Source organism: Lycorma delicatula, chromosome 2 (genome assembly GCF_047948215.1).
Source record: "Lycorma delicatula isolate Av1 chromosome 2, ASM4794821v1, whole genome shotgun sequence".
In the NCBI taxonomy this organism is placed as follows: domain Eukaryota; kingdom Metazoa; phylum Arthropoda; class Insecta; order Hemiptera; family Fulgoridae; genus Lycorma; species Lycorma delicatula.
The window spans coordinates 93,924,150-93,949,766 of record NC_134456.1 but is presented as its reverse complement, the minus strand read 5'-3'; the positions used below and the strand labels follow the sequence as shown (position 1 = coordinate 93,949,766).

Sequence of the window (25,617 nt, the reverse complement as noted above, 5' to 3'; positions counted from 1 at the left end):
CGTTCATTTTAAGAATTAAACCTGTTCAGTTAATAATGTACTGGTGAGTTGGTAAAGGATAGTTTAACCTCCATATGATCAGCTGTTGTGTTTCACCTCTGTCTTCAGTGTAGTATTAATATTATGTTGTAATTATGTTATTCTTGTTTTAATATTCACAATGTCAGTTAACGTACTTGCTTTGTGGTCCCGTAACATAGGGAACAGTAAAAATAATGCTCTTTGTTTTGCTAAAAGAAAACTATCGCCATTAAAACTTGGTTATATTTCATCTGCATCTATTACTAGCAAAGCCAACAGAGATCCCAATTATAAAAGAAAGCCTCCTTTTCCATACAAAGAGAAGAAGTATACTATGTTTAGAAGCTGGTTTGATCGAACTACTGATAGATTTGATGAAAACTCAAAAATCATTGTGGTTGATGGCCCCATTGCTGTTGGGAAGGGAGAATTTGCTAAACAGTTAGCAGAGGATTTAGATATGCTCTATATGCCTGGAGCCAACATGGACATGTGGTACATAAACTCTTATGGATTTGACGAACGTACATTAAATCCCCAGTTGGCTGCATCAATGCAGAAAACTGACGAAGCAAGCTTCTGCCGTGATCCATTTCAGTTAAATACAGCATATTTTCAAATTTCTATGTTTCAACTGAGAATGTCAATCTATATGGATGCCTTGGCACATCTTATGAATACAGGTAATAGACATTACATAATCTTTTCTACTATTTAGTATTTAGAAAAAATGTATTGCAATAGTTAAGAAAAAAGACATTTATTACTTTTAATTTTACAGATAGTTAAAAATTTGCTTGGACAAGATCTTTTCAGAATTATGAGTTGCTACCTCAGTGGTTTTGTTAATTGCATTCATCTAAAAGTAGTGTTAAAACTACTTTCATATGTGATCAATTAATTTATTTAATCCATGTTGTCATTTAACCAAACAAAAATACACCAAGTTTATTAAAAGCTTTTGTACTTACATATTAGCCCGTCAACCAGTAAATTGCAAACTTTTGGGTTATTGTTAATATCACCCAATATTAGCATTTTTATAACCATTTATATTTCTTTATTTTATTTATATAATTTAACCAAATTTAACAACCTATGCCCACTAACCTTGACTAATTAATACAGTAATGTGTTGAATATTTAAGTAATAAATTCAATAATTATTGCAATTATTTATTTAAATAATCAAAACATTGCTGTTAATTAGTCGAGGTTAGCGAGCATAGGTTAAGTTCAGTTAATTTTTATCCATAATTATAAGCAATAATGCATATATTTTTAATATGTTAATGATCATTAAGGTTATGGTTGACAGGCTAATGTGTAAGCACCAAAATTTTCATTACTCAACTTAAAAAAAAAAAGAACATGAATCAGACAAGTTAATCAGATAAGTTTATCAGGACAATCTCAATCATATCATTCTTTGAAATTATGATGCCCAACATTGATGCAGATCTTAAACTATATAGTTTATAACGATGAGGCAACTTTCATTTAAATGATGAAGTAAATATACATAAATCTAGGTATTGGTCCAACTCCAATTCACTGTGGTATCACAAGGTAACATAGATCCAGATAAAGTTATTGTTTGGGATAGTATTTTTAGGTGGATGAGTTTTGATTATTATTATCATGAATGGAAATTTAGATGAGTATACAGTTATGCTTCAAGAAAAAATAATTTATGAAATTCAAGACCTTTTTGTCCATTGTTTCTATATCTGGTTTCAACAAGATTAGACAGTAACTCATTTTGGCTATCAGTTTGACATGTTTTAAATGAATCTTTTCCAGGAAGATGAACAGGTCAGCGATGAAACAGAACAGCTGGCCTGGCTTGTCATATTTACATTATTTCTTTTGAAGCTATATAAAAAATTATTGTTTATATAATAAAAGATCATGATATTAAGATAGCAAAATACAGTCTGAGAAGTAGCTCTCATATTATGCGGAAAGCACTGATCAATGGAGTCTCTTTCTTTTATGCCCGGCCACAGTCAAACTATTGTTGGAGAACAGTATGAATATGCAATGCATTGAAGTACTGTAAGAATCTAAAATCAAATAATTTTTTCAGGTAAATGATGTTTTGAGAATTATTGTCATTGCCATTGATAAATAATTTTTATTTTTTGTAAATAAGTTGATTTAAATTTTAGGAAAATCTTATATATTTTTTAATTCCTTGAACCTAAATAAAACAATGATTAATTTTTATTAGGAAATTCTTAGTCGAACAAACAGGTTCTGTCACCATTCAAAAAAGTTAAAAACCAGGAATTCAGTAAAACTGTTCAGCTGTAATTAGGTGAAAAATAGCCTGTTAATTTTTTTCAATCCTAATTAAAATAAATTAAAAACAAAACTCCACTGTATCTGCAGATAAATCAAATTCAATTTAAATATTTTAAATAAGTTGAAAAAATTTGAAAAACCAACTTTGGTTCTCTTCCACTTTCAATTGGGTTATAATAAAGGGGTTTTCTTAAAACAATATTTATCATCTTCATGAAAGGTTTAAAATGATATGCCATATAAGATAAGTATTGCTATTTAAAATTTTGAGTTGCTTTCCACCCTTTTTCTGAACAAATGCAAAATTTCATCATTATTAAAAAATATAATAACTGCCTCATAAACTCTACTTAATGATTCAGATCATTACCTGAAACAGCTTCAAAACTAAAAAACAGATTGCAATACCTTTGATTCACTATGTATGAATAATTTTTTTGGGGTTTTTGATTGTTTGATGACATCACCACAATAAGCTTGAAGCCTGTGCGTGGGATATGGAAATGTAGCGTATGAAAAAATGCCATGCCAAAATTTGTTCTTCAGTTTCATATTTGTGATCTTTCAGTTGTTCAATCATTTTTATATAATTAACACTATATTTATTTATTATGATGTTGAAGGTCAGGGTGTTGTCTTGGTTCGTAGCATGTACAGTGATATGGTATTTGCAGAAGCTATGCAAAAAGAGAATTACATCAGAAGGCAAGGTAACTTTAGATATATGTTTTTTGTAATTATATTAATTTCACTTTATACTTAATTAATTAACTGCTACATCAGTCTAAAAGAAGAATTAATCTCTTTATGGACTTCTTCTATAAGGAGAAGATAGCTCCATCTTCTTTTAAGACGCCCCATCAAAGACAAGACATCTGTGTCTCTTGCTATATGATACAATAATATTATTATTGTATCATATTATGTTATCTATATTAGCTAATTCTGAGCAATTACTTGATGAACTTAAATTTTGTTCATACTTTATGCCATAGTAGATACGCTTAGGATCAGGAAAACGCAGATCTAAATGTCAGAAAGCAGGTTTGGACTGCAGGTGATATGTGCAAGATCAAAGCCCATGTCATGTTGCCAGTACCCTAGTCTAGTAGAAATCAGTTTTGTGAATTATGGCTTCCTGTTTAGATGCTAATCCATTCTGTGGAGAAAGGTTATGGATAAAGTACCAAGGTATGGTAGTAATAAACACCATCTGTTATGACACTCGACCAAATCTATATTTAAAAGAAATATAGTCACCTCAGAGAGAGAGAGAGAGGGAGAAAGAGGTACTACACCACATGTTCCAAGCTATTAGTCATGTGTATGATGTAGAATCACCTGATGAGCCATTTTCAATGGCTGGCTCAAAGTTTGACTCTGACCACCATTAAGGTTAGTTTATGATTTATTTTAAATTTCTGACAATTTATGTATCAAGTAACTGATCATTATTATCGTACATTATTTAAATCTTTAGACTGTTAGAAAAAAAATGTGTTAAAATTATAAATGTAATTGATATAAACAGAACTTTTTTTACATTTTTGCTGATTATCTATTGTTGAGATAAATTTTTTTATTCTTTGTTTTCTAGTTAGCAGTTAATAAACATTTTTTAGATTATTTTTTTTTCTGTATTGCTGATTTAGATATGCATATTATTATCAATGAAATTATGTTAATAGTATCATGTTTGTTTTTAATAATGACTTTAGTAATGTTCATAATAATGTCTTTTTTAATTTACTAAATATCTGTGATGTTTAGACATATCACTTTCTTGTTTTCATTTTTTGATGTGGAGCATATAATTGTGATGTACTTACCATTATGTAATGTATACTTTTTTCCTATATTTTTCTGTTTTAAGATCAAAATTCAAATAGAATAAGTTTATAACATTGTCATCAAATAATATGAGTATTTTTCCAGGCTTTTTTTTTGTTTACTTATGCTCATTATTACAAATCTTTTCTTAATTCTTTCACTGGCATAACAATATAATTAGTTCTATAGTAACATGCTTACTTACTTAACTTACTCCTTGGCGCTACAGCCCGTATAGGGCCTAGGCCTCCACCAAGATGCCATTTCACTCTCTATTCGCTACATTTCATCTCCATCCTTGGCAAATCATCTTTCACATACTCAATCCATCACCTTCTTGGTCTCCCATCAATCAACATACCCAGGGTTTCCTCTATAAATTCCCTTCATATCCCTGCTGTCATTCATCTGCTTCATGTGTCCCAACCAGCTCAACATCTCACCTTACTCTCAACAACAATATCCTGCCTGCCAAAACTTTTCTACAATTCGTGATTAGTACTTATTCTCCACTCCCCATTTTTACATACCAGCCTGTGTATGTTCCGTAATATTTTTCTTCTACGTTCGCATATCCTCATCTTTCTTTGTCAGAATCCATGTCTCCAAATCATACAAAACCATTGGCTTAATTACATTGTAATAAATCTGTATATTAACTTTCCTTTACATTGCCCTTGATGAAAATTTCAGTCCATAATAACAGCTCTTTCAAGCTATTTATCCAACTCTTGCCTTTAGATTAACATGTGTATCATTTTTGTCGGTTAAGATAGCACCCAGATATTGAATTCATGCACCCTTTCAAACATTGATTTCCTTGATGTTCTCTCCTGCTGCATGCGTGCATTTTAGTTTTATTGACATTCACGATGAGTTCAGCATATATCTATCTCTCCTGCATTTGTTGAAAACCTTCCTCCAAAACTCTCCCATTTCTGACAACCGAGACAATATCATCAGCATATGCCATATTCTATATTTCTCATTCTCTCCAGGGCAATATTAAAACATATGGTCAATAAAATATCACCCTGCCTTAACTCCGCATTAACCCGTAAACTGTCAGACAGTATTTCTTGTACCTTTACTTTGTAATCAGCGTCATTGTAATCAATCTCACAAGCTTGCTTGATATTCCAAATTCAATCATTACATTAAACAAACTCCTTCTTTTAACACTATTGAAAGCCTGTATATTATCAATATGTAGATGGTGCAGGTCTACATTAAATTCATAATGCTTTTCCAGTACCATATGGAATGAAAATATATGGTCTGTAAGTGATCTATTCTGCCTAAATCCACATTGTTAATCCCCCAAAATCTCCTCCCTACAGAGTACCATTCTACAAGCAATAATCTTTGTAAGCACTTTATATGTTACAGTCAACGAAGTTATCCCCCTATAATGTGAATAATCAGTTTTCTCCTTTTTATGTACTGGACACACAACTGCTGAGCTCCAGTTTGTTGGTATTTTTTCTTGCTTTCATATTTGCACCGTCAACTGATATAAAAACCTAGCTAGTTCAGGACTACCAGCCTTAATTAGCTCAGCAGAAATGTTATCCTTCCTAGGAGCTTTATAGTTCTTTAAAATGTACAATAGCTGCCTCCACTTTATTAACCTGAGCGGCTTCCTCCTCTTTTAGACCCCCTCATCATCTCTATTAAGCAGCTCGCAAAAATATTCCCTCCATATTCTGACAATCTGCTCCATCCCTCCTATCAAATTCCCTTTTTTATCCTTACAAAAAGTTGTTTAAGGCTGATATTCAACTTTCCCTTCCCATACTCTCAAAAATAATCTTTGTGTACTTCCTGCTCCAGCGAATACCATAATCTCCTCTACCCACCACCTTTCAAACAGTATTTCTTTCTGAGACACAATTTACTGGCAAATGACCTCTTCACCCTGAACACATCAACAGTCATTCATGTTTCACGGCTCAGCATCCTGACCTGGCTAGATTTCTTTCTTCAGTGCCCTTAAACATTCTTCATCCATCCAATCACCTCCGGCATCTGTCCATTTAGTATGCAGCAGTTTCCTCTGCCACCTTGACAGCAATTTCCCTGAGTTCATTCAATTTCTCTTCAACTGTTATACTCTCTATACTGTTTGCAAACCTTCTTCCACCCTCAACTGATACTCCCTCCTGACCATATCATCTGTATCAAATTTCTTTTGCTTCACTCCCCTAAATTTCCCCCTTATTTTTCATTCTCTGTCTGTATCTTACTGTAACCAAGTAATGGCCAGTATCAAAATCTGCACCTCAGCAACTGTGAACATCTATTATACCTGATCTGTGACATCATCAATTAGAAAATGATCAATCTGTCTTAAGTTGATCCAGTGCAACCAAAGTCATTTTATAAGTGCCCTTATGATCAAAATAGGTGGCTATTTTTGTAAATATTTTGGCCTTATTGTAAACTTCTCATAAAGGTTGTCCTTGCCAGAGCCTCAGTCTCATTTGTAAGGATGTGTGCACAAATCAATCATACTTATGTTAAAAAATCTCTCCTTAAATCTCAACACACAAATATTTTCAATCACAGGTCCAAATCCTAATACCTGATCTTTATATACATTTCCAACCATAAAACCAGTCTCAAAAGTGCTGTGCTCATGTCTTCTACAGAAGGCATTGTAATTTGTCAGATCCATAATTCTATTTGTTCTCCTGCAGTGTTAGTATCCCTTTCCATACTTCCCCAGCTTCCTTATCAGATCAGCAGTGGCGCCAAGCCACTTTCTACATACTAGTCATGTGCATGTGACACACGTGTCACATGTAATCACATACATGTAACACTAGTCACATTCCACATACCTAACCATAAATTCCTATTCCTGCATCGACATTTATCCACTTAAATTTACTTTTTTCATTATCCATATCCAGTTTATTCTTACTAGAATTCTTATCCTTTTCTAAAGCACCTTTTGGTTTCATAAGTCATTTTTTGTAGGGTCTGGTTGTTAACCCTCACCCAAACCCCAATCTGGAGGACCAGGGGTTTTCTGCCAGGGATTTCCTTCCCTTAGCCTAGAGGTTCCAGTTTTAAGGCATTGGAGACCCACCCTCACCCATCTCCTACAGGGAAAGGATTTTCTGGTTACATAGAGATTAAATCTCAACTCAAGCATTTCTTAGTATTTAATGATTGTTAAAGAATACACCTACTCATAAGTCATCAGTGTGCCCACTAAGATTCAAAAACCAGCCATTTACCCTCCTTTTTCAACCTGAGCTTGGGACCAACTCCATGGTAGTTATGTTAACATAATTTATTACATTCATGACATTTTTAGAATGTTTACATTCTGAGAATCTATTGTCAAATAATTGCCTCCAAAAGTTAACATAATTGCATATTCAAGTTTTTGTAAGTACTGTTTAACCTTGTGTTATATTGTTAACCTTGTGTTTAACCTTATATATATATATATATATATTAAAATATATTGATATATTAAAAATTTATCAATATATCAAATTATAGCCATTGATTTTTCATTAAACAAGTATTAATTTAAAACATATTTCACAAAGAAACAGGCAGTCTCATGCAGAATTAGTTTCCTAGTTACTAATTAACTTATTCTTATTGAACAAAAACCAAAAGGGTGTCTGTTGCCTTCAGTTTTTTTTTATGATTAATTTATCATATAAGCTTTTAAGCTTGTGCATGGTATTATGAAATGGAAATTTGTATTGTATGAAAAATGTCATGACCAGGATTTTAACCCGGTACCTCATTAAAAATGGCAAGTTATTTTTAGCTATATCAGTAAGCAATATATTAATGAAAATTAGGTAAAAAATTCACAACTCTAGGAACCCAAATTAAGAGGTAAACCTAATGGTTTCTTATGGTTTTTGACCTGACAATTTGAATAAAACTGGTTCCAGAACCACACTTTATTTATTTTTGTTTTTTGTGGTTCTAACAGTCCAGATAACTTCATCTGTTTATGTGAATTCTATTCATAATTTCTTATAAAGGTTTGCTGATTTTCTTGTTAGTATCTTTGTCTAAGTATTGTGTTATTAATTTTTATATATGATTGGATTATTTAGTTAATTTTTGTGTGCATTTTTGTCCAGTATGTTTTAAGTTTGATATGTTATATAAACAGACACAATTTAAATAAATCACACTTCTCAACCTCATTTTAAAAGCACATGTGCTTAAAAATATTTTAAAAACTGCTAGGGGTAACAGCAACTGACTATAGGATGAGAACACCAGCACCAAAGAAGGCCACAAAGATGACAGAAATTTTAAATTAAGTTATTAAAAATGTTTTATTATAAATTTTAATTATTATGGTCTGAAATATTTTCAGGTAATTATATATTTTCACACGTGTTTATTTCTGAAAAGCAAGTGCTTGCTAAATGTTATAATATTAAAAAGGAGCAGATAAAAAAATTGTTTATCTGAAGAACCAAATGTTTAGTTTACAAACAACCATAAAGTCTCATTAACAGTTTCAATAAAGAATGTTAGATCTTGGGTAAGCCCTGTAGCTAACACATTTATTTATAATAATACTATTTTTGGTTAAAAACTAGGTAACAAAATTTGTAAAAAAAAAAAAAAATGTCAAACGCTATTGATATGACAGATTATGTATAAAAAATCTTTCATGGTTGGTATCAGAGTTAAACTTTTCCAGTCATGTTATTAGAATGAATGATATGTATTCATATGATCCCTACTTTTTTCTAAACTCCGTAACAGAAATCAGTAATGTCCTTTATAATATTTTTCCTGGATTCAATTAAATTTCTTTTCTTATTACTTCTAGCATTATTATTTCATTTGTATTAATTGTTTTATTTTAGGTGCTTCTGTTTTTTGTTTATCTTTTAAGCTTGTGCATGCTATTATGAAATGGAATTTCATAAATGAAATTTGTAAGTTTTTTCTAGTAAGTTTGCATTTATATTATCATAATTTTTTTTTTTACGAAAGTAAGTTCAAAATTAAGAGATTAATAACAAAATGAGAACAGTTGAAAAAAAAACAAATTTATCAATGGTTTCAAATACTTACATATTTACTTTATTTTTATAGAAAATCACCATTTCTTCCAAACTCTTTTGATATCTTAAAACAAGCTTTTTCAAATCCACTCCATAAAATTCTGCCACCTGGAATTGTAGCCATTTTCACAGTGAGATTTTCAACTCTTCCCTTCCCTTGAATAGTTGAAACACAAGCCAGTTTTTGAAGTGTAGGAAGAGACTGGGTGCCAGATCAGAACTTAGGGGATGATCAAAAATCTCTTATCAGAATTTTTTGATTGTTTATGTTTTGGATACAGCCATGTATGAACATACATTTTATCAAGAAGAACAATTCTTGATCTCAGGAATGAGAATGAATGCGTTTCACAGGATGCTTGTGGTGTGATAGATGTTCAGGTTCTATGAAATTGGTCAAAAACACACCCTTTTGCTCCCAGAATACAATTATTATGATTTTCCTTTGAGACTGGGTTTATTTGAATTTTTTGGTTTAGTTGGACTGGAATGATGCCACTGCATGGATAGTTGTTTTGTGTCAGTATTGTTACACAAAATCCTTGTTTCATTTTCAGTATTGATACGGATAAAAAATGTATAAATTGATGTTGGGAAAAGTTAAAGTAGTCAAGAAAAGTACTTGCAGATGTCATTATACTTGTCAACTTTTTGCCATCCATCTTGCGACAGTTTACGTTAGCCTAGAATGTCGGCCATAATTCTCAACAACGCATATTTGAAACTGCTGGAAACTCTAAAGAAAGATTGCTAATCATAAAGTAATGATTTTCCCTCACTTTGGATTCACGCAATCAATGAGATCATCAATCCAGACACTAGGCCCACTACTTCTCTGTTCATATGAACATTTGAAAGACCTTTTCTTCATTCGCTGCAGTAGGCCTGTATGTTTCACACAATTGATGGTGAATTTCGGCAGCAGTATGTCCTCTTGCATTTAAAAATGTAATCATTCATCAAACTTCAAAACTAGGTGGGATTTGTTATACAAAATTCATTTTAACTCGCTGTCTCATAAAGGCAGACAACAGTGAACTAACTGCAATGTGGTGGTTGTATGCTCAACAGATCACTTAAAGCTACTGCGCATGTGCAAACCAGTCAGTCTTGCTGATTGCTATTTATAACTCATCGTCCCTTACTTTTGAACCATGCCTCTATTATGCCAGAGAATTATGTATTCAAATAATGTTTTATTTTGTGTGTTTTTTTCACATAATTTATTCCTTTTTCAGCATACATTAAATTATTATTATCTTTAATATGTGAAGGACTAGTAAGAAATTAAAAGAAAACATTGTTCTATAATGTCAGAGATAATTCCATTTTTAATCTCCATGTTTAAAATGTTTTTGTTTAATTTTAGTATTGAAGGGCTACTACACATTGAGAAATGAGATTTTTCCTGAATTTTTGCAACCCCATCTTCAAATATATCTGGACATTCCGGTTCCAGTTGTTCAGGAAAAGATAAAAGCAAGGGGAAGAGATTGGGAAATAAATGGTAAAGCATTAACAACTTCATACTTACAAGCGCTAGAAGACAACTATAAAAAAAAATTTCTTCCAGATATTGAGTTTGTATTGCTTATAATTTTATATTAATAAAATAAATGAATAAATTTTTTGTGCATTATATTGATCGCATCTTTATAAAAAAATTATTTGTTAAAAAAAAATCTAATTGTAATCCATTTTAATTACTTAAAATGGACTACTACAAATTCAAACTCATTAAATAATGTTAAGGTATATGTGAGGTGTATCCATAATGTAATTACCATTTTATTAAAAAATACACATAACTTTTCAACAGAATATTTTTATTACTTGATACAGTGTACTTAAAACATTCCTTTTTTTTTACATTGTCTCCATCATTATTAAAGCACTTTTCATATCTTATTATCAGTCTTTTCATTCCTTCCTCAAAGAGCAGCACCGCCAGTGAAGATAACCATTGTTGTACACATACTTCACGTTGGCATCATCATCGTAGCGCTAAATAGTAAGCGATTGCTTAATATGGAGAAACAAGTTATAGTCACTCAGGGCGAAACAGAACTATAAGATGGGTACTTCAGTTGCTACCAGCCTAATTGTTCATTCAGACTTTGAGTTTCCATCAGCAATATGTAGACATGTCATGAAACAACAAAACTGAGCGCACCTCTCCTCTTGTTTTGGACTTCACGGTGCAGTTTTTTTGAGAGTATCACAGTAAAGCAATGCATTTATAGTTTCATCTCTCAGCAAGTAGTCAATAACAAAAACTCTTTCTTATCCTACTAGATAGTGCATGTGATTTCTCACATTGAAATGGTAGTTTTGAATACTTGTTGTTTCAGGCATGTTGTATGTCACTATTTCATAAACTGGTGTCGCTATTTCATTTTTGTATTGGATAAGAAAAGATTGACCGGTTTAATCAGTTGATTTTGTGCATCTTCATCAACATTTTTGACATCCAACAAGAACAGAGTTTGTAATAGCTCATGTTTTATGTTACAGTTTCGTGCAAAACTGTTGGTAAAATTTCATGAAGCTCAACAACAAAGAAATTGTTAATAGTCTGTTTTCTTTAATTTTTTTTAATCCACTCGCTTAATGAACCAAATCGTTATTCATGCCAGAAGAGCACCCACTTTTTTCTCATGAGGTTTGTTACTGTGTCTCTCATTGAACTGCTGCACCCACTTTCTAACCATTCCATCATTCATAGGTTTTTCACCATAAACTTAACTATGCCAATTAATATCAGCAGGTTTGACATTTTTTGCATTAAAATCAGATAACTGACATAATTTCTCAGTTGCCTTGAACATTTTAAACAATGTTTAATCAACTGTAAACAAAGGTCACTGTATTTGTATTGACATCACTCAAAAGCCAATAAATAAGAAAATATGGCATGCATGTTCAGAGCTGCGATTGCAGCAGTGGTAAAAGGAAATTGTACTTACTTTCTGGATATGCCACATACATTAGACATAAAAGATTGCTACAAAATAATTGTAGCAACGTTTGATTATACAAAAACAGTTCCGTTGTCTGATTTGGTAGGGATGGTTACAAACAGGTGGATATCATGAAACTCTAAGCAAAGCTGTTAGGTTTTGGATTTTCACCCTTTTTCTCAGGTCGATAATATAATAATGAAATAGCATTTATCCCAAAATCTAGGTTATCTTGTAACCGTTTTTGTAACTTCATAAATGATATATTGTGTATGTAAATGTGTAACATCATTTTATGTACACATGATTTTTACATTTGAGGAGGAAAATTTTTAGGTTCAGAAAATTATTTATTAAATTAATTTTTTTGAGAAATATGTAGCAAATTATTTATGTTCATATGTGGGCAATTATTAAGGTGTTGTATTAGTTAAGTTTCTGACCTACATTTCTTATGATTTATTTGGCCATCATAAATACAGAAAGAGAGAGGATATTTTGTTAATAGTTTATTTTAATCTTTTTATAATTATCAATAGAGAAATGTTAAAACCAATTATTTGCTAAATAATTTATTGACAATTTTATTATCATGTGTTTAATTTAGTGTATTGGCATATTGTTTGCTTCTTTCGGGTGTACACTCATTTTGTTTCATTTTTCAATGTACTTATTGCATTTATAATTTCTATTACTGCCTGTTAGTCATTTACAAAGTAATCATTCACTTGTTTACTGTTTGTATATATAGTATTTTTATTGTTTATTTCAATACCTTACTGTTATTTATATCTACTATCCTACTATACCTTTTTAAACTGCAATTGTTAGTGTTTCTATTAAACTATAAAACCTGTCTTATTTGTATTGAACAGTGAACAGATGAAAAATTGGTTATAGTAACTATATTACAAAAGCAGTAGTCATTCATCTCAGTGATGAAAATACTTCTGGCTTATTTTACACCCCAGTAGTGATGCTAGTGTCAAATTACCATCATGAAAAATTTACCTGTCACAAGACCAGCACCAATCTAAATCCTAACTGCGTAGTTCTGTAACTTAAAGTTCTGAACAGAATTCAAAGTCCAAAATACCATGTTGTAACTTAGAACTGTTTCAATATATTATTTAAAAGTCTCACAGCATTGCTGTGAGTAGTCCAAGAAAAAACTTAGTGCATTCATTTCCTTATTCATTCTATATGAAATATCACTACCCTGTTCTCTTGTTGTCATTTCATACAGGAATTATTGAATCCAAAGATTTTATAACATCCTAGAAAGAAATTGCATCGTTGAAAGATAATTAATAAAGGGGTCAAAATCAGAACTATATCCATATAACCTTTCAATCTGTTTCTTTTTTTATGATTTAAATAGCTACTTATTTGTATTTTACTGATTGTGATTTCATTTTAAGGGCTTTTTGTCCTCAATTAAAATACTTGATAAAGTCACCGTAAAAACATAAGATGCACTTCTGGAATTTCCTCTTTCAGAAGGATAAAATAAAAGTCGGCCTGAATATAGAATTTGTCATACACTATGTTCAGTTAGGTTCATAGTAATTTTTGGTACTTACGTATTAACGCCACCGCAGCTACAGCTTTATTTAAAAACAAAGTAGTCAATCGGATTTCGATAAAAAATGAACAGTCTCTTTATTAATTTTAATAAATGGTTATTTATATTTATTTATCTTATAAATATAATTTAACCAAACTTAACCTACACTTGCTAACCTTGACTAATTAATACCGTAATTTTTTGGGTATTTATTTAATAAATTCACTAATTATTATAATTATTTATTATTTAAATAATCAAAACACTCCTGTTAATTAGTCAAGGTTAGCGAGCGTAGGTTAAGTTTGGTTAAATTATATTTATAAAATAAATAAATATAAATAACCATTTATTAAAATTAATAAAGAGACTGTTTTGAATCTATGTTAAACTCTATATCGGCCCATTTTCCACCGAAATCCGATTGACTACTTTGTTTTTAAATAAAGCTGTAGCTGCGGTGGTGTTAATACGTAAGTACCTAATTTTTTTTTATTATCAACTTGATAGAATTTAATATCTAAAAGATAGTAGAAGTAACAACAAATTTGGTATTTTAACAAAAATATTGTTGCTATTTACTCGTGTTCCAGCTCTCATGTCAGGTAAAGCAGAACTTGAAAGCACAAAAAAAAATTGTAAATAAATACAGAGTTGTGTTAAACATTAAAAATAATGTAAATTATATCTGTACTTGCCAAAATAAACTTGTAAATGAAGTATTAAACAGTATGAGATGAAGTATTGAACGATACGAGAAGGTTAGCTTATTAGTCACATCATTACTGCTGTGACATTAGTAACTGTGGCCTGCTGGTAATGTAGCAATTTCAAGGCTTGACTTGATAACTTATTTTAATATTTTTGGATACAGCCAAAATTTATTTCTTCTGCGACTATGCATTGTAATCTGAAAAAATGGCATTTTGTGGTTTATTTTGTTTTTTAGAAGTAATTTTAAATAGTTTTGAGATGTAGATTTTCATGTTTTATATAGAATTTAATATTTTCTGTTGAATTATGGCAATGTTGTGTGTGAATGAATATAATTGATTAAGAAAAACTAAGCTAATGACTTGAATTGAATAATAATAATATTTTTCTTGTCCAGATACTTGAAATAAAGAACAATATTTTCATTATAATCAAAATAGTGTTACCATATTAAGTAGTCGTTTTAAAACTGCAAGTCACATATTATGCCTTGAGAAAGTCACTTTTCTTCACTTGAGAAAGGCACTTTTGCTCAAACTATAGAAAGTCTCTGAGAAGAAAAAACAAGACTAGAAATCCCTGAATGTGAAAAATTAGAAAAAATGATATGACTAGATACAGTAAAGATTGAAGAGCCTGCATGAATCAATAAATCTATACATCAGTGAAATGGGTAATGTGAACAGATGTAGAATTGCCCCTTCTTGAGAAGGTACATTGTGTCACACTAACTGTGAAAATAAAAACTAAAGAAGAAGAAGGTAACATTGTAGTGGTATATTAATTGCTCTACATTATTATGAGACAACTTTTTATACTGATTTTTATAAGTTGTTTTGGCTATAAGATCCAGTTTTGCCATCACTTTTTAATAGTTAATCTTTAGCTGGGTAGAGGAATTTTTCACTCGTCTCCTAAAATCCCAAAAAGGTTTATTTGTGCACAAAGGAGAATGCTAAGTTTTATCAATAAAGAAGACTGCCAACAATTCAATATGCAGTAAGCTAATTTTACAGAAGAGCATATGTTGCATTCCTCGAGCATATTTTACAGTGATAACCTGGAAATAGATTATTGATCAGGAATAGTTTTATGGGACAAGATTATTCAGGTGATAGATAAGCCAGTGAATAAATTGTTGGTTTTCATATGTAAGGCAAAAAAGATTAGGGGTAATGAAGATAAATTGCAGTGTGTGTGCAATTATGGATTGTTAAATGTTAACTATGAAACTAGAATTATGACGATGGTGATAGGTTACAAATATTAGTTTTATTGTTTGATAAACAAACCAAAAAATCGCACTGTTATTTTATGAATTAGAACGATATTACAAACTTAATAAAACATAAATATACTGGTTGTAGACGTCATTATTTTTTTTTTTTTTTTACATTTAGAACTGCATTAAAACAAAAAGAATGAACTACTGAGGGTATAATCAAATAGACTTGTCTTCATTTCTCACATATGAACATGAGTGGGCTGCTGCAGAGGGATTCTCACACTATAGATGCAGGAAGAAGATGGATGTTCCAGCCACCTCAACATTCATGTCTTTCTGGTCAGTATCAGCATATCAGAGCAAGAGATTCATTCCATCATCAGTTGCGCAACATATTATTATCTATATTTTCATGAACAAGTGCATAAAACCGTCAAAATTTTGCCTGTACTGCATCTACAGTTTGGGAATATGGTGCTGTCATGTATTAAAGTATATGATTAAGTCAGCAAATTTAAAGAAGAGCATGAAGCTGTAGAAAATGAGTCATATTTGGCATCGAGGATAATTGTGACAGACAACATTTGATTAATCCATGACCATCGAAGACAAGCAACACCTTATGGTTGATGAAACTGGATATCAGTCATGGAAGTACTTGTTCATTATAACAAAGCACCTTGGGTTCCAAGATTTTTTATCCAAAATCAGAAAGGGCTCAATAGGAAATTTGCAAAAGAAATCAAATTTTGATGAGAGGGAAATAATTTTTTGCGTCAAATAGTTTCTACACTTTCTATTCAAAAAAGGTGAGTGTAGAGTCATAACTGGTGGCATAATAGTTGAGAGCCTTGTCGTGTGAAAAAGAAAATGTGTTGGCTGGAAAATTACTCGCAATCTTCATTTGGGATTGATAAGACATATTGCTCATTGATTTTCTCCAGCAACATCGCACTGTGAATGCTGGATACTATTGCCAGCTCTTGGGCAAAGTGAAAACCAGTCAGAGATATGATTCTTCTTTATGACTCCAGGCTAAAAACAGCCTTTAGTACTCAGGATAAAATGGGGAAAATTTACTGGAAACCTTGGAATATCTCCTTTTCAGTCCAGCTTTATCCCCTTATAATTTATTTTTGTCTAGGACATTGAAGAAAGCACTGGAGGGACATAGATTTCAGAGCAACACTGAAATAGAACTGTTTGTGTCCAGTTGGTTCATGACGCATCATGAAACTTTTTATGAAGAGATCCACAAGCTCCCTACATGTTGGGAGAAATGTGTAGAACTTTATGGAAACTTTATAAAAACAAAAAAATAACAATAATGTGTTTTCTAGTTTTATTCTACACCAATAAATGTTAAAGACAAAAGTCTGGTTTGTATTTGACTGACCTAGAATTAAACTTAAAAATAGGTTAAAAACTATAATAAGTTTGAAAGAATCTAATTAACCAAGTTTTCAGTCTTTTTATGGAACTAGACTAGTGTTATTAATGGAACTGTAACTTCTGCTAACAGTAGGCATTGTTACACATGTAAAAATTTTATTATTTTATCAGCCAAGATATTACAAAATTGAATTTGTATGAATCCAACAAAAACCTTATTTTGGATTTTTTTTTTTTTAATTATTGTTTTAGACTAAAACGATAGTTTGTATCTAAATCATCTGTGTAGTAGATGAAAGTGCCAGTACTCAAGTAACAAAATTACATTTAAATTCTATAGGAGTCCTTAAGCATTGATATTTCAGCGAGTGACTTTGGTATTTCAATTGATTACATATCTGATATATATATATTGAATGTAAATTAAGGCTCTGCATTTGTAGTTTGACATTTTTTCATTTCTTACAATTGCTCACGTCCTATCTCATAACCAAAACCTTTTTTTTATTCATGAAATCTCAAACAAAAACTTACCCAGAGAGTACTAAAATTTTTAATATTATTACAGGAAACATGCAGAATTGTTAATTTACGATTGGACCGAACCTGGTGATATGGAAATGGTTGTTGAAGATGTTGAAGCAATTGATTTTGAAAGATACACTGTTTATGATAAAAAGATGTGTGACTGGCGATTTCCAAAAGAGCAAGCTCTTTCTGATTTCCGTATGAAGTACGTATGATTTCATTTCTTTCTTTTTTTTTTTACTTAATCTTTTCCTTATATTAGGAATCATAATGCTTGACTGGGTTATTTCTGATGCAGTTTTTTTTTTTTTTAATATCTTTTCTGATGCCATAGTTTTGGTATATCTGCACAGGTTTTTCCTTATACTTCTGTGCTCACACTATCCTTGATGCTTCTGGTACAGCCTCCATCCTTCTTTCAGTTTATCTGAATTTTTTTAGGCCTAGTGCTTCTGTGTATATCTTTAGAATTTAATTGTTCACTAACTCAGTCATTGGCCATTGGAAAGAAAGGCTGGTTATTATACAATAACTTTTCAATCTGTGGGTCACAACCACTATACTAACTGGATAGAGGATCCTTATGGTGTCAAATACAATTAAGTGTTCAATATTGAAGCATATTCTAACACCGCAGAATGAGTAGTTGGGAACTAAATAAAACCATTGTACACTTGCGTGACTATAATCATATGGTTGGGATGTTTAGTTTACTCAAGTCAGATAACAAAAAGAACGGTCATTTTTGCAACACAACCAGAAATTTAAACAGTTGTAGAAAATTTATATAGAGATCAGATATTTATTTAAAAGATCAGTGTTCAAAATACAAAATCAGAACATTTCTACTGTATCAGTTTAAAACATGGTTTTATACCTAGTCTTACACCTACATGCACATGCACCATTTCATTTTATTTAGTTTTAGCCATTCATTTAGTGCTGCTAGTTTATGCTTCAAATTTTACCAATTCCAATGTATGCGATCCTCTATCCAGTTATACAGAGATCAGTGGTCACAACCCAGTATTAGGCTACTATCTTGTATCAAACTGGTAAAATCCATGTGTATTGAAAGTTGTCTTGTCATACATTTCACCAATTTGAAAATCAGATGACATATGTTCAAATATTGTTTGTTGTATCATACATTATTATTCCTGAGATTGGCAAAAGTCAAAATATGGATGAAGCAAAAATATCAACCTTTAGCTACATTTGTTGATACTCCATCTTATGCTTCGTAGAATAAATTTTCTAATCTAAAACGAAATGAAATTGTTCAAACAATTATTATATATGTTGCGTTTTATGTTAGATGTTCAATTATATGTTATTGAAATGTCAAGACGACAAGATATTAAATAACAATTCAATTAGCAACAATGCGTTGCTTCAATTCATCACCTATGCATCTACAGTTCATACTCGTTCTGAAACCTACAACAAAGGTTTTATGGTTCTCCACATCGCAAGGGATCTAACAAAAAATAATTCTTACCTCTGAATTGTTTGAACAATTTCATTTCGTTTTAGATTAGAAAATTTTATTTTTTGTTAGATCCCTTGCGATGTGGAGAAACCTTTGTTGTAGGTTTCAGAACGAGTATGAACTGTAGATGCATAGGTGATGAATTGAAGCAACGCATTGTTGCTAATTGAATTATTTAATATCTTGTCGTCTTGACATTTCAATAACATATAATTGAACATCTAACATAAAACGCAACATATATAATTGAACTTAATAAAATATAAGTATACAAAAAAAATAAGCATTCATCTAAACATTAGTATGCGTGTCCATCAAGACTGACTGTACAACACGACCGCTTTGGGGTCAGATTCTGGCGCCAAATGAATACAGGTCGCTACATCATAATAACCACTCCTTGCAGTATTATGACGTAGGACATTGTATAAAAGTGGAACGTAACATTTTTTTATATGTACATCTGTTTTTGCTTTCCCATTTTGTTATGTATTCATTTTTATTTGGGATATCACTAAGATTCAATGATATTAGTTTTTTTTAGGTTTTAAAAAACAATTTAATATTTTTTTCAGGTTTTTCTTTTATTAGGGTCTATATACCTTGTTTAATAATAAATCAATAAATAATAAATAAACAAAACAGTTGTCTGATGCTTCAAGAAAAACCACTAGGAGAAAAAAACAGCTTTATGTATAATTATAAACGTATTAATTAGATTTTACTTTATAATCTGACAAAATTTATTTTCATGGCAAAAAGAAATTCTTTTATAGTTTCATTTGGCAACCTTTCCGATTATTAAATGCAAGAAGACACATAAAAGAATGTGAAGTGATAATATATTTAGTCTAGAAGCTGCTCTATTAAGTCATATTTAATCTATAATCTTTAAAAATATCCACAGTATTAAGGGATTCTTTATCCCTTAGATTAATCTTTATCTTTTTTTGTATTCCATGTATGATAGCAGCATATCTTACATTTTCTCTATAATTATACTTTCTTTTGGTGACAATATCTCTATAATTATACTTTCTTTTGGTGACAATATTTCACTAGAAGGGATACAGTTATTAATGTATTCCAATATGCAGCTTCTATGCTTTATATTTGTTAAATCATCGATTGACTTGGGGTCATGTAACAGTTAAAATCATTCTGTTGGAAAAATACAAAATTGATCTGCCCACTCTCAATTGCTGTCTCCTAGAAAATTAACATTTAATAATTTAATTTGCTATTCTGAGTGTAGTTTTAATTTTAAAAAAAGCAGTTGGAATTACAACTTTTATTTTTTATAAATCGAGTAATTTCCTTCACAGATTTCGAAAAGTAAAACCCCACCTGTTAATATTATTTCCTTTCATCAAAACGTAAAACATTTCAAAATCTTTGACAGCTGGTTCAATAGAAAAAATAAACCTATTTAAGAAAAATAGTTTTTTGATAAAATTTCAAATAGAAAGTTAATGATCTTGAAGGCAGATGAGTAGTAATCACAACAATGGAGGGAGCAGAAGAGCCTATGGAGATAAATTTGAAGGCAGTATCGTGGCAACAACCCCACCACCAATCTTACCATGTGCAGTGCTTGTAACATGGCCAGGGAAATTTATATTACTGGCAAGCTTCAAGAAGCCTCAGATACCGGGTTTAGAGGCAATTTAGAAGCTGGAACAGGCATATGTCTAACCCTTAAATGATGAAGAAGAAGAAGAAAATTTCAAATACCTTTTAAAGTGGCTATTCTTATTAATTGAAATTTTACTGGGTGTGACATATGATACAACATTTCATTGTAATGGTATCACAACTCAATGATTAAAATATCTTTAAAAACCTGTCAGAGTAGGTTAACGGTGTATTATTATCTAAATAAATAAAGTTAATAAAATTTACTATTGAGAATAGTAAACATGTCAAACTGTTTAATTTAAATGTTTATAAAGAAATGTATTAATTTCTTTTTTTTATTATTTATATTGAACTATGGAAAATGTGAAACTATTATTGATTTTAATTAAACAAGGTAATGGCTTTATATTGTACAAACTAATTTGTTGTCATTGTTTAACTATTTCATTAATTCTTTACCACATTAAAATCAGTTCTGCTATTCTCATAGTTGAACTTGATGAGGTTTATGGACTTATTTTTTGTAAAAGTCATTGTTGGAAGTTCACTTCAGCCAAATATATTGTTGCATTTAGAAGCAAAAATTTTACTGGCTGTTTGCTCAAGTTTGATTTTTTTTGTAACTAAAATGACTGGTACTGATAAAAAAGTTTTTATTATACACAAATTGTCCAAATGAACATTTCCAAGTTGGAAATGCTGAATTGTATAGTTTAACATGTGTCTAAAATTTCATGTATTATAATATTGTCCATCATTTCTTTAATATCAGATTAAAAAATGTTAGATAATTTTAGGATGGTCATTAATGTTAATGTTTTTGGTCTTATCATTCATGGACTGGTGAAATGATAACATAATGAATTAATTGTCAGACAAGGCATATAATCTACAGCATATGCATTATGTGTAGGCTGTATACTACATTTAGAATGAAAACTGAATATTTTATGTAAAAGTATGCATATTTATTATGTAATACATTTATTGGTTAGTTTAATTCAACATATAACCTATATTGTAAGCAAATAAATAAAAATTGTATAACTAAATTTTTTTTAACTATGATTGTTTATAAATTAGCCACTTGAAAGAAATCTGCAGTTTGTTTTGTTAATTTTTCATTGGACAGGATTGTTATTTTAAAATCAAAATTAAACATTTCATCATTTGAAATCAGTTGTTTAATTAAATTATTAATACTAAATTATTAAATACTAATTAAATTCTATTAGTATTTGTAGACTCATTTGGGTCTACAGTGTAACTTACCCTTTCAAAATTAACATAGGCGTTCACAAATTTCACTGTCATTTGTTGTGTTTACATCGGAAGTCACATTCCCTTACAGAAATCTTACCTTATGAAGAATGTTTAATTTAAATGAATGCAATATTTTTTTCATTAATTTTGAAGTGGTAATAGATGTGCTCATTGCTATATAAATAAACAATATAGCTGCGACAAATATATGATGACCTACTATTTTTTGTTTGTTACATGTATAAAAATTAAAAGTACAAATTAATCTGACCAGCATGTTTCATCTGTTGTTGATTGCCTACATTTTTTTTGCATCTGTTGACTAAAATGTTTTATTGAAAAATTGGTAACATATGAAAAGATGCCATGCCTGGATTTGAACCCGGGACCTCCGCACAAAATGCTGAGACACTATCTTCTCAGCCTCAGAGATCAGCATTTCAGAGGTTGTAAAACTGTCCATTCTTTACAGTTGTCATTAACTGGACCTGTTTTTGATTGAGGTTTCACTTTATAATACTTAAAAAATAATGTAATTGAGAAGTTTCTATGTTATTTAATTACATAGATTATTAAGCTATTCTGTAGTAATTAAGATTTTTTGTTTTTTTTTGCAGATTTACTGATGATAGACAATACATATTTGCCATGTTCAATTACCCATTATTTGATTGCCCAGAACTTTACGCTCCTGCTGAGGAAGCTGAAGAACATGATGCTCTTCTGGATTCTGTAAGTATCTCTTCTGGAATTTTTTCATTTTAATAATTTCTGATTCAATTTTGGCTAATGTATCAAAGAGTTGTTGGGACTGTTTTTAGATCATAGCTGAATTTTAAAACATAGTAGCAGATACACATTCTTGCCATAAAAACTGTAGTGCTGTTAAGGTTATTCTGTTGCTCTTAAATAAAGATTATTCATAAACTTACGATGCTAACAAACAGAGGCAATTTTGGAACTGTTCAATATTGGAAGGAAGATAAATTTTTGAAATTAAGACCATAACTACAACTATTAACTTGAATTTAAAGGATTTTGTTGCTAGTATACAAGTGACTGATGGAAAAAAAATTTAGTTTTGTATTTGTGCTTAGAATATTAATTTTTTTTATATATTGTACATATTTTTGTCTTTTAGGCTCCTGGAAATAAGTATGCCAAAGGATATAATTTAGATTGTGGAGATACAGGATTTTTGTTCAAAACTAAAACTGAAAAACTTTAAACCGTTGGCTATGTTGCACCTGTTATTGATGTTCATTCAATATACAAAATTGTTAGAATCGTAAAAGTCAAATAAAAGTTGTGAATGTTTTATTGTGTAATAAAGTAGTTAACAAAAAATAGTAAATAATATTTACTTTTTTATCACCCTCAATTTAATATCACTAGAACAGGAAAATGTGTTAAGTTGAAATGTGAGAATTATTTTGCACTTACTAATCTACTAGTAGCAGATTATAAAAATAAAATGATGCAAGTTTATGTCCAACTTTTATGTCCAAAGTTTATTTACCAACTCTTATAGTTATTATGTATGCTCAGATGAACACTGGTGTCTCTTATATAGACTGACATTTAAATAACCTGTCAATTGCTTATATAACACGTTGACCTTATGAGTAAGGATCAGTGAATTAATCTCTGAAGACAAACTGAATCACCACAAACTTGTGTAAATCAAAAATTCTGTTGGTTAATAATAATTGATTGTCATTTGGCTCTATTTAATTCTAGTAATTATTGTTATTATACAGTACACACTTGTAAATTACTGAATTTTAGTGACAAAAAATTAGCTGAAACTGAACTATTTCATATTTAAAATAAGCATATCATTCTGCATCAGCATATAAAATAATATGTTAATTCACTGGACTGATCTGGTAGTGAACTCTTCACAAATTGGCTGATACTAGATGATGAATACCGGTGTTCTTTGGTGGTTGGGTTTGTGAGTTTCAATCACAAATCTCAGGAATAGTCACATATCATTTTCATTTATTCTCTGAAGTAATCCTTACAGTGGTTCCAGAGGCTAAAAAAAGTATAAATATGTTAGAAAATAAAACATTTGCCAATTTTTTCCAAAGGTTACATTTTATTCATAATAATTGTTTAATGAAATAAGCATAAATAGGCTTGTAAATACTGTAATTTCTTAAGTCCTTTATGCAAATCCCGAAATACTATTTACAAGCATAAAATAAATTAAAAAATATTTTATGATTTTTTTTGTTAGTTTTTTCTCAGTTTCTTATGGTGAATCACCAGATAGAATAATCACATCCACTCAACACCTCATTCTCATCGTCACTAACATTAAATTCCGAGGAGTCATTCTCAAAATTAATAATGAGTTTATTCACCTTTATATCAACAAAATAATCCATCTTCCACATCTTTTTGTGTTCTTGCAGCACATGTTTAATACAGTTCCATCACTTATCTGTCGTTATCTCAGCGATACAGTTTTCAAGTAAAACTTTTACACCCATTAATTTATAAATGTTGTTATTACAAGCTAAAAATCCATCCCTTTACTTGACTACACACTAGTTCTATTGCATTCAGATTGCAGCAGTATGGTTGAAACTGTAATATTACATATTTTTAAAATTTTTCCTAATTTTTTTAACTTCTAGGAGTTCAACCTTTAAAAATGTAGTATCAAATGGGATTTGTTTTTCTCTCAGCCACGATACTACATCTGCCTTTAGCCATGATGTATTCAGGATTTTTTTCTAATTTTACATTTATTGAAAAAACTAACAATGCACCATTAACAAATCCATCTTCATTCCCTGCATCACCTACAATCAACCATTTTTCTTTGTTACTTAATGATCTTATACCGGTACTTAAACCAGACAGAAAAGCCTGTTTACAAGTCTTAACATTTCATCCAGATAAAATATTTTTTCCTATTTCTTTAATTTGTTTCAAATATTTGAAATGGATATACCCATGAATTCACCAAAATTTATTGAAAATATTAAGAACCATCATCTTTTCCCCACTTCCTAATATTTTACCTCTTCTCTGTTTAACTATGCAGCAAAAAGGATTCTCAGCCATAGTTATTAAATTTCACTACACTTATAAACAGAAACTTAGTTTCTGTTTCACGAGCAGTTTCACAAGACCATAGCTAAAATAACAATAAGTTTACAAGAACAAGTAATCGTTTTTAAAATATTGTTGTAAATATAATTTAACTGTGTTATAAAACTATAATTGTCTATTGTTTATATAACATCGTATATGATATGTCTCGAATTGCAATTCAAATACTTGCGCTAACACACAGAATATTTGATTACTCTAGGCCTCAATTAGCAAATAATGTGAAATAAGTATAAATTTTTCAATTAAAATGCATTGTTTGCATTGCTGTGGACCTAACATATTTATGCATAAGTAATAATTAATATTCTTATGTGGTTGCTATTTTTAAAAGTGGTGTTTCATTTTTGTCCATCCTTGTATGTTTATTTATGCGCCCACACACATGCAGATTATTTACTTCAGTCCTCAACATAAAGTAGACAGAAAGTATTACTTCATTTTTTTGTTATAAAAGATATCATATATTCATTAAACAAAAGAAA

At 30.3% G+C, this 25,617-nt stretch overlaps 1 protein-coding gene across 1 annotated transcript; it reads left to right on the top strand.

Moving 5' to 3' along the window:
* The first annotated feature begins 61 nt into the window (after nucleotides 1-61).
* ND-42 (NADH dehydrogenase (ubiquinone) subunit ND-42) lies at nucleotides 62-23,360 on the top strand. The gene is made up of 6 exons (XM_075355797.1): nucleotides 62-704; nucleotides 2,952-3,038; nucleotides 10,594-10,804; nucleotides 17,651-17,815; nucleotides 22,621-22,735; nucleotides 23,145-23,360. The coding sequence occupies exons 1-6, from the start codon at nucleotides 161-163 to the stop codon at nucleotides 23,229-23,231; spliced, it is 1,209 nt and encodes a 402-aa protein (XP_075211912.1). The 5' UTR covers nucleotides 62-160; the 3' UTR covers nucleotides 23,232-23,360.
* The last annotated feature ends 2,257 nt before the right edge of the window (nucleotides 23,361-25,617 follow it).

What these genes read in the sequence shown, in the direction of transcription:
- ND-42 (XM_075355797.1), top strand. Translation starts at nt 161, where the DNA reads ATGTCAGTTAACGTACTTGCTTTGTGGTCCCGTAACATAGGGAACAGT. An exon ending in GGCACATCTTATGAATACAG is followed by an intron (nt 705 to 2,951) that starts GTAATAGACATT and finishes ATGATGTTGAAG; the next exon opens with GTCAGGGTGTTGTCTTGGTT. An exon ending in GAATTACATCAGAAGGCAAG is followed by an intron (nt 3,039 to 10,593) that starts GTAACTTTAGAT and finishes GTTTAATTTTAG; the next exon opens with TATTGAAGGGCTACTACACA.